This window comes from Coffea eugenioides, chromosome 3, assembly GCF_003713205.1.
Source record: "Coffea eugenioides isolate CCC68of chromosome 3, Ceug_1.0, whole genome shotgun sequence".
In the NCBI taxonomy this organism is placed as follows: domain Eukaryota; kingdom Viridiplantae; phylum Streptophyta; class Magnoliopsida; order Gentianales; family Rubiaceae; genus Coffea; species Coffea eugenioides.
The window spans coordinates 5,761,110-5,771,955 of NC_040037.1; the positions used below are offsets into that span (position 1 = coordinate 5,761,110).

Sequence of the window (10,846 nt, forward strand, 5' to 3'; positions counted from 1 at the left end):
ATGAAAATTCTGTACTTAATTGAAAAAGGGTTCTTCTATTAGGGCACAGGGTAAGGAATGTGTCCGTGTTAAGTTGTCTAGAAAAGTTTAAATCTCTTAAGTAGAAAGTTTAATGATGAATGATAATGTTTGAATTTTATAGTGCGTGTTAGTCTTCTGTTTTTTGTGTGTTTATCCTAATCCTACGAATGTAAGATTAAAATGGAAGAAAAAAACCATTGCAATATTAGTTGCACGCTAATTAGCACCACAACCATCAACAGCTATTGATTGTATTATCAAGCACCGTTTCATCAACCATCAACAGCTTGGCTAATGCATTTGGTTTTTTTGAATTTATTACTTTTTGAAAAAAATTTTGAAAAACCAAACGAAGAAAAAAAGAAAGTTGTAAAACAAGTTGGACGTGAGTTTAATTCAAGATCTCAGAAAAACAGATTGAATCAAATTAAAACCCAAACAAAAAAAAAAGGAAAATAAACAAACAAACAAACAAACAAGATGGCTAGATGGGCACGAAATATTTCGACTACCGACCTATATTCGGTGAGGACACTTAACAAAAGTGAGGTGTTGTTTGAATTGCTACTTTCTGGAGTTTTTAAAAAAAAATATATTACAACGATCTAATGTACATAAGATAAAAAGATAATTAAAAAATATGTTAATAAAAAACGTAAAAAATTATTAATAGAAAACTACAATTCAAACACCCCTAAAGTCCACCTTGTATATTTTCATATGATGGAATCCCTCATTGTCGTCACTTCAATTCATATCATGTAGTGAGCCCAAGCCAACTTCGCAAGGATGGTGTAGTAGTGCATTTAGCTGCAGCAGATGCTTCATTTCTTAATCCACTAAAACAATTAACAGTTGCCTGCAGCTCACATAAAATAATAATAATTAATCCCCCAAAAAGCTAAGTCATGGCCTCTATTAAAGGGGCAGAAACCTGAGAGCCATTGTAGGAGTTGGCAACAACCGAAGTTTTCCTTCTCATTTCCTCTCTTTATCTTCTCTTCTTGTTTAAGCAATTGTATGAAATAGCTAGTGAGGCACAAGAATTCACAAGTTAGTCTTGAATTCTTCTTGTTGTTTGTTGAAGTACTTGTGTAAAATAGCTAGTGAAACACAAGAGTTCATACGTAAGTCTTGAATTGTTCTTGTTGTTTGTGTAAGTTAACATGGCTATGGAGGATGGGATTAGTGATTATACTCAAGATGGAACAGTGGATCTCAAAGGAAACCCTGTTCTGAGAACAAAGAGAGGAAGATGGAAAGCTTGTTCCTTCGTAGTTGGTACTCTTCTTTATCCTTTTTCCTTATCTCTTTGTTCATTTCTTTCCTTACCCTTCCTTTTTTCTTTTCCTGTTGGCTTTCAACCATGGCCATTAGCAGAGGTAAATGTGATATCATGACTCTTAAGTGGATGTGGTACTGAGTTCATTCAATACAAAAATTAGCACAATTTTTCCCATACGTTTTTTTCCATGGGGGTTTGGGTTGAGGGGAAATGATCCACCTACAGTAATAGTGTGTTATTTTGCTGGGAGTTAAACCATAAAGCTTCAAGTAATCCAACTACCTCCATACTTCTTTATTAAAAAGAAACCAAGACTCAATTAACTTTTGTTAACCATACGACTTCTATGCATCATTAGCATTTGATTCTAGCAAACTAACCATAAATTACTCCATTTTTTCACTCCTACTTTCATCTTTCCACTAACCCTTTTCTATCCTTTTCAATTGTATTGAATTGAAATTAGTATGTGGTGAAACGACGTGTTAATTATCTTTTGGTAACTTCTTCTATAATTTTAAGCCATTACCAAAATGAGTTTTTTCAAATCTTATTTTCTTGATATTCTGAAAACCTTAATATATAGATACATGGAGATGCATTAAATTGCAGCCCAACACCATATATATCGGCAAAACTTGTTTTTTGTATCTATGTATGTAGATGATTAATAACTGCACGTTGCCTACTCCATGGATGGACACTTTCTTGATTTTCGGCTTGACAATTTCACGCTTCTGTCATATTTCCACGTAGCCCCTAAACTTGAAGGAGCAGACAAAGAACATATTATAGTTAGTATTACCTTATCATGCATAAAGATTATTTAGAAGGGAATAAAAAAAGTTTATTTAGACTAAGATTTTATTTTATTTTTTATTTTTTGGAACCATGAAAACTGAAAAGCTGCAATTCCTGATAAGATAATGCAAAAATTGAGGATTCTTCATTTTGTGTAAACTTGTTAAGATGTTTCTTTCAATATCCATCATTTTCTGTGTACTAGCCTACTAAAAGATATATCCGTGACAAGAGTAAAAATAAAGAAATAGTATTTCTTACGACTTGTGTCACTCACGACAAGGAGGTGTAATTTGTTTGACCATAAATTAGTCATATTATATATTTTCATTTTTGTCTTTCATCCAATTCTTAAGCTAAAACCAATAATAGAAGATGAAAAATCCAAAAGCTTCTGTGTCACTAGGTCCATCATGCTTATTATTTTTTAAATTTTTTTGGTTTTATTTGAGACCATGATTGTCAACTATTAAATAACCCACTGCCAACTCCCAAGAAAAAAAAAATAAATCAATCACTTAGAATCAACTCTTTTTTTGGTGCAAATCCAAATTTCTACTTTGACCCTTTTCAAGGGTTGATTTTAATTAGAACTTTTTCTTTCCATTTGTTCTTTTTTTTCTCTGAGCAGTGTATGAAGCGTTCGAGAGGATGGCATATTGTGGAATCTCAGCAAATCTCATTCTGTACCTGACCAAAAAACTGCATCAAGGGACTGTGACAGCATCCAATAATGTGACTAATTGGATTGGGACAATATGGCTGACTCCAATCTTGGGTGCATATGTTGCTGATGCTTATCTTGGCAGATATTGGACGTTTGTGATTGCTTGTGCAATCTATCTCTCGGTATGCTTCTCTGCACTAGATCATTCCTGTCTTAACTCTTAATCAGTGTACCATTTCTTTATCATTGTTTTAGCCACTAATTAAGTCAAAGTGGATGACGAAGTCAAAAATTGATGACATCTGCCAATACTTAAGAAAAGTTCTTTAACATTTTCTATGCTGTTATTATTAAAATTTTTGAAAATTTTGTCTTGCATGTCGGAGGCACTAATATTTTGCAACACAAATAAATAAAAAAAAAAAGAAAGATGTTAGTGAAAGTGTCGATTTTTTATTTTATTGCATTATATTAAAAGGGTAAACAATTTTCAGCATATGCAGCTCTCTGAGACCTAGAATGTAGTTGGTATTACTAAAATCAGAATGAGAAATGATTACAAAAGCATTCCAGCTTGAAAGCATTTGCAAAATGTCAATGAAATTTGGTCAAGTGAAAGAAATGTAATTGAAATGGAAATTAGAAAGCAACCATGTCTTCTGTTCAAGCATGATTGCTGCACAAATGAAAGTCCGATAAATCATATCCACTGAGAAGTGAGAATAAATTCATAATTTTGCTTTTATGAAAGCCCCACAAAGATACGCGTATGGTAAGAAAAGAAGAAACAGAAGATTGGCTGGCCAAAGTGGTGGTGTCCATTTTTTGACGAAATTGACCGTATGATTTCATGATACATACATCATGGCTCTTCATAACTTGAATAATAAAGTACTTTCACTTGCTAGCTAGGTGTGAAGTGCAAGTATGTCTACGTGTGTGCGTATACATGTGTATACACACACATACACATACACATACACAATATCTTTATATAACTATAGAGTAAATCTTATAAATATTGACAGTATATAAATTTATCACGATTGGATGCACGACACATATGTAAAATTTGAATTTCAAATTTAAATTTGAATTAAGTATTATGTATCCAATGGTGAAAGTGTATGCACTGTCAGTTTATAGACGATTAATCGATGATAACTATAAGGTGGTATGTAATGATTGAATAGAAGTACTTTTAATGATTCTTTAGGCACAGTTACCAAATCAAGAGGCATCTTGTAATAAACAATCCAGGTCGCATTTAATTTGATTCTTTCTTAAGGCTTATCTGAACTATAGAATATATACAGGGCATGGATCATATAACAAGTAGATAATGGTATACTTTTTGACACCATATTTGGAATCTTCATCAATGGAAATTAGCATCAAATGTCTTGACTAGAATATGGAAATTCTTGATCTGCCTGGTTTAGGAATATTGTCACATCAAGACTTATGCACCCCCACAGATGCTGTCTAACAACTGTCAGACTTAAACTCTGACAATGTGTTTATGATAACTTATAAAACTAATGCCAAATAATTACAATATATTAAATTGCTTAGTTCACCTATTAGTGCTTCGATTGATATTGGACATGTAATTTAGTGTATCTAACTTTTTAGATATTCAGCATGATTAAATTAGGTGCTCATCTTTTGTTACTAGTTCTTGAATTTTGTTTATCGTATCTGTATTCTAGACAATTTTGAAAACTAAGATAAGAAACAAGAGTCATCTTTTCAAGATAATTTACATAAATCTTTAGCTTTGATACATCCAGATTTCTTCACTATGTCTGTCCCCAGTAAATGTGATGAAATTGTTCTACTCAACTTGTTAAACTAATTCTTTTTGTTTGAATTGCTATTTTCTGGAGTTTTGTAGAAAAATATATTACAGCGATTTGATGTCTACGAAATAAAAAGGTAATTAAAACATACGTTCAAGAAAAACGTTAAAAAAAAAAAAAATTTTGAAGAAAAATGACAATCCAAACAAGGTTTCAGCATGACAGACTTAAAAGTTAGTGAATGGAACAGCTAGAGAAAAAGTTTTTTTCTAGTTTTTTCTCGAGATTGTGCAATGCTTGAAGAAGGAAGGAAAGAAACTTTTCATAAAGCAGGGAACTATATTTTGCTTTTTAATATATCTATTGTCTCCTATTTTTCTTTTTTGGGTCTGAGGGATATAATTGGGGAATCATTTAGAGAGCCAACCATAGGATTATCGTAGACGAAGACCTAAGTCGAATATTGAAATGCCAAATGTGTCAGCTTTATATGAGAATAATGACTTTGTCAGAGTTTATTCCAAAAATGCATATATCAATACACGAAAAGAGAAGAATTTGATGCTGATTAAAATGCATCTTCAGATTGCTGAAATAGCATGCGGGTCCTTTCCTTTGCTAATTAATGACAGATAGTTTATCTAAATCAATTAATAACCAGAAAGATCAATTTCCAATCATGCTGCACGTTCATATGTGATCTTCTTTAATCTCACTAAACACAAAAGTTAAGTAAGAAAAAACATATTCTTTACTGGCTATGATCAGAGGCATCTGTCTTCTGATATTAATATAACGGGATAATTTTAGAAACCTCCCCTAAGGTTTTTAACTATTTCACTTAGTTCCCTTGAAGTTTTAAAAATTACACTTACCTCCCTTGATTTGACACTTTGGTAACCAAACGTTAAAATAAGGTAAAAAAAAAATTTAATAAATACCCCATAATGCACTTATCTTATAAAGTTTAATTCATTCTTCCAAACAATTGTAAAGTAATTTGACACAGTTATAAAAAAAAAAGAGTCTCAAGTTTTTTATGCTAATATTTGTTATTTAATAATCAACTATAACAATAAATCATTTGCCATGATAAGCTATATTTTATACTGCTTTATTGGGAATATAGATTCTTTTTAAGATAGAGAAAAAAGTATTACCTTGTGTTTTTTAAGTTTATAGACTATTTTTTAAATAAAAGTATATGGACTAGTTTAGTGATGGAACTACCATAGTTTGGCAGTGATTTTGGGCCATTTGTTTTTAATTATTTTTTATTTTGATATAAAAAAAAAGAGCTACAAAAAAAATTGGATGATATTAAAAGTCATCAAAAAAATTACTAGTTTAACATTTGATCTGGATTAATATTAGCGACAACATTGATAGTTCTTCTATACTTTCAATGAAATATAAGAGAAATGAATAAGAAGGAAATATGAAAAAATTATAAAATCCATCCTTTGTATAAACATGGCAACAAGAGAGTTTTATTAGAATATTAAGGTTAGTATTGTCATTTTAAATGGGTAAGGGAGATAGGTGTAATTTTTGAAACCTTAAGGGAAGCACATGAAATTATTAACAACCTCAGGGGAGGTTTCTGAAATTTTATCCCTAATATAATATAATTAGTACAGATTAGTTCCATTAATCTTTCGTGAGTTAGCTGGATTTAGTAAGTGAAGTTTTTTTTTTTTTTTTAAAGAGTTAAAACTGTAACTTCATGACCCAAAAAAAAAAAAAAAACTTTTACTATCTGTTTACTGCTAAGGTAAGATTATACAAAGGCATTTATGCAAATCACAAGTGTCCAAGATGACTAGTAGTATACCTAGTTAGAGTTGTAAACAAAATCTAGAGAGACCATGCATGCAAATAAAGCAAATTATTCATGTCCTAACTGAAATTGTATCTGATTGCAGGGAATGTGCTTGCTAACACTAGCAGTTTCAGTCCCGGGCTTTAGACCACCTCCCTGCCATGCTGCAAATGTATCTGACTGTCCAAAGGCTACAACACTTGAATTGGCAGTGTTTTATACTGCACTTTACATCTTAGCTGTTGGAACTGGTGGGACAAAGCCAAATATCTCCACCATAGGTGCGGATCAATTCGATGATTTCGATCCAAAGGAGAAGATCCAAAAGCTTTCCTTCTTCAATTGGTGGATGTTTAGCATATTCTTTGGGATACTTTTTGGCAACACAGTTCTCGTCTATATTCAAGATAATGTGGGATGGGCTCTTGGATATGGTATCCCTACAGCTGGGCTTGCATTGTCTATTGCCATTTTTCTGTTTGGTACTCCCTTCTATAGGCACAAGAAGCCTGCTGGTAGTCCCTTCACAAAGATGGCTAGAGTCATAGTGGCTACTGTTAAGAAATGGAGGGTACCTGTCCCTACTCATCCCAAAGAACTGTATGAACTTGATGCTGAAGAATACACCAAGAAGGGCAAATTCAAAATTGAATCCACAACCACATTAAGGTTAGCATTTTTCCCATAATTAACTATAACTGCTTCTCTATTACAGATTAAATTTTTTTAAAAATCTGAATAACATCTTGTTCCATAGTTGTCTAACTGAAATGCATTAATTTAGGTACCTGAACAAAGCAGCAGTGCAAACAGGTTCAACAAGTATGTGGATGTTATGCTCAGTTACAGAAGTTGAGGAGACCAAACAGATGCTGAAAATGTTACCTATATTGATGACCACATTCCTTCCAAACGTAATAGTTGCACAAAGCAATACTCTTTTCATTAAGCAAGGCACTACTCTGGACAGGGGCATGGGTAAGCATTTCAAATTGCCACCAGCCAGCTTAGGTGCTTTTGTGACAGTAACCATGCTGCTTACCGTGGTGCTGTATGATCGTGTCTTTGTCAAGAATATTAGCAAGTGGACCAAGAATCCAAGAGGCATCACTCTCCTTCAAAGACTGGGACTTGGATTTGTGCTCCACATTATCATTATGATCGTAGCCTCCCTGACAGAAAGGCACAGGCTTAATGTGGCCAAGGAACATGGTCTAGATCAAACCGGAGGCCAACTCCCATTGACCATATTTATATTGCTCCCACAATTTATCCTTACGGGAGTGGCTGATGCAATGACAGAGGTTGCAAGACTTGAGTTTTTCTACGATCAGGCACCTGAGAGCATGAAGAGTTTGGGGACTTCCTTTTCCATGACTAGTGTGGCAGGTGGCAACTTCCTTAGCAGTTTCATTCTTTCAGCAGTTTCTCGCATCACAAGGGAGGGTGGTCACAAAGGATGGATCCAAAACAACCTTAATACTTCTCGCCTCGATTTGTATTTTGCATTTCTTGCAGTAGTAGGCTTTCTGAATTTCCTTTTTTTCCTGGTTGTGACCAAGTTCTTTCACTACAAGGCTGAGATTTCGGACTCAATGGAAGTGTTAAAAGAAGAACTAGAGGGGTCAAGGAAAGATGCTTACCAAGTAGAGCTGGCGGATAACAAACGCTAATCAAGAATGTTCTCAAGAGGGCTAAAATTCATCTGCATGGAAAGGAGCTTGAGACTCAACAGGAGCATTATTTTGTAATAAGAATTGCTAGCATCACAAGCATGGATTGGTGCTTTCTCGCACAACTAAGATGAAACTAGCTTTTCCTTAAGCTAAAAAATGTACTGTTATGTTTTAGAAGCAGAGAGGAGGAATGAAATAAAGCTGTCAGAAGGCCCGAACTGGCTTTCCTGCATGGCCCTACAGCGTGTTGCAGCAAATATTTCAGCTCAGATATCTGAAATCTTAATTTGCATCTTTCCTTAAGAGCCCTATGAATGTACTACAACAAATATTTTAAGTTATCTGCTTGAAATCTCTATTTCTAGCAATTCTCTCTTGGTAATCCAGGACAGCAAATTTGCATCAACATGCAGTACTATGTTTTAGTTTTTCCTTTTTTTCCCCCCATCTTTTGGAGCATTCTAGGATGCTTGAACGCAAATTCAAATTGAAAGGAATACATTCTTCCTTTAGTTCTTACTATTTTGGTTTTTTCATCGCTTATAGTTTCTTCGCTATTCCCATTAATTTCCCTTTCTATTTATTTCTCACTGTTTGTTGATTTTGATGGTCAATTGACGGTCAGTAGCACAACTGTTTTCAGTAAAACTGTTACTTTTAGATGGCCACTGTTCAGAAAAGCAGTCAACAATAATGCTTCGCAATGCAAGGACTACAAGACTTTCCATGTCTTTCTACGTGAAACTACCAAAATAATTCCTATGATGCTCCTTTCCCAACCAATCTAGATGGCCATGAAATTGAAGTTTGCAGGCCCGCCTGCCTGTTTAGTGCATGTCATGAGTTTATCCAGATTTAAACTCAACGAATGTTAGAGACAAAATTTGATTTTGTTAGTATATATGATAGCTCTATACTGATACTTGAAAACATCTTATACCAATATAATTGAGCAAACATTTGATACTGTGTATAAGATAATGTCGAAAGCAGAGATTACATATCATACTAGCCTGTTTTTAGTAGTTGATTTTGTGTCTACATTCCTCATGGAATCTAAATCCAGTGAAGTAATTATTAAAAAAAAAAACCACAAAAATGCTAAGGATTCTGTCCATGACGGTCAATGATCTTTTTCTATGTTTTGCATCATAAACCAAGCACAAAGGCCTGAAGAAAACTGGTGACTACAAAAAAAATTCTCTCAGCCTAATTAGTTTTGACGTCAACCTGATTCATGATACCATCAGCCTTCTTGTATATCGAATTTACAAATTGAAATGATCAAAGAACAGAAAAGATCAGCATCACTAATATTTGAGCCTTGGAAAGAAATAAAATAGTGTGAAGATGACCTCTGCTGCTAAACCAAGATGCATGTTTTAACAGACAAAAGGTCACATTTAACAAACACTGTAGACCCTAAAGTAATCCATTTTCCCCTCTCTGTTTATAAAAAGATCCTGAGACAGAACTTCATGTAAACTTTCTCAAGGAAATATCAATCAAACATCGTCTTAAGGACTCTATATATCATTTCGGGACGTGATTCAAATCTCACCTTCCATGTTCCCTTCTTGCTGCTTTCCTCCACCTTTTGGCTTTCCCACCCCACCAAAAAAGGTACCTAATCTGATAAATCTTTTTTTTCCCTAACAATTCTTCCTTTTTGGAGAATTTGTATCAAGTTCTCATCAAAAGTGATTGCTAGAAACCTAAAGCTGACTTTAATTGTCATTACCATTCCAATTTGTAATTTTGCTTGAAAATTTCAAGAACCCTTTTCGTATATATTACCAAAGAGATGAAAGAAGGCATTAAAGATTGGATTTTGGAAAAAGCAAAATATAAATCTTTTCACCTGGGATGGGATAGGATTGGACTGTTTAATTCAATCCCTTTGTAAAGCGTAATGGCAACAATCCCTTTTCTAACAACGCCATTTCGATCTATGTTCGAGAAAAGCGAGAGTTCTGATCAGTTCTGGAGGGTTTTATGACTGAACATCACAATATCATCAGGACAACAACACGCAAAGGCGTGGTCTCACACTCGTTGGTGGAAATACGCCTTCTGAAATCACTCTCAAAAGCCGCAGACTTTCTGATCATCTGGGGAAAAGTTAAACTCAACTCCTATCAAATCAAGATTTGGCATCCCAAATTCAGCTATCTATAATCACTTATGAGGAATGCAATTATCTGTTTAACAAAACGGACTGTTTAAAATAGCTTTAAAAAAAACGTAATTTTGAAGTTAGTAATTAAGAGAAAAATCAAAATGGAAGTTAATGCAGACTTAATTAGATTCAAGGAAATGAAGAAAGAAAGAACTTTTAATTTCAGATTCTGATATCTCTTTTTGCTAATAGCTTTTCAAATTTTCATTGCGATTTGTAGAAAGTACATTCTTAGTTGTTTATAAATATGTTAAAATCTCTTCTTCCATTGAACGTACTTTCAGTTCTTGAGTATGACCCAATGGTTTGTAAACTACAAAGATCATATTTACGTTGCAGTGACTTTGTAGATTGTCTGAGATAAAGTTGAATTAGCCTTCCATTTAGTTCTCTTTTAGCTTTGTGGTTTCTGTCTTGGAGAGCTCAGCTATCTGGTTGCAGATTTGATAAAACTAAAGTTCATTTCCATCGATGATAAGGACGGTTTTAACTTTCTCAGTCAGATGCTTTGAAAGTTTGGATAGTGCAAAACTATAAGATCATATGCAAATGCATCTCATGTGGCCTTGACTTATGCTACTGCGGCAGAACTC

General features: G+C 33.7%; 1 protein-coding gene across 1 annotated transcript; it reads left to right on the forward strand.

The window, feature by feature from the left end:
- Positions 1-2,743: 2,743 nt before the first annotated feature.
- On the forward strand, positions 2,744-8,321 carry LOC113766870 (protein NRT1/ PTR FAMILY 5.2-like). The gene is made up of 3 exons (XM_027311033.1): positions 2,744-2,956; positions 6,502-7,067; positions 7,183-8,321. The coding sequence occupies exons 1-3, from the start codon at positions 2,759-2,761 to the stop codon at positions 8,069-8,071; spliced, it is 1,653 nt and encodes a 550-aa protein (XP_027166834.1). The 5' UTR covers positions 2,744-2,758; the 3' UTR covers positions 8,072-8,321.
- Positions 8,322-10,846: the final 2,525 nt, after the last annotated feature.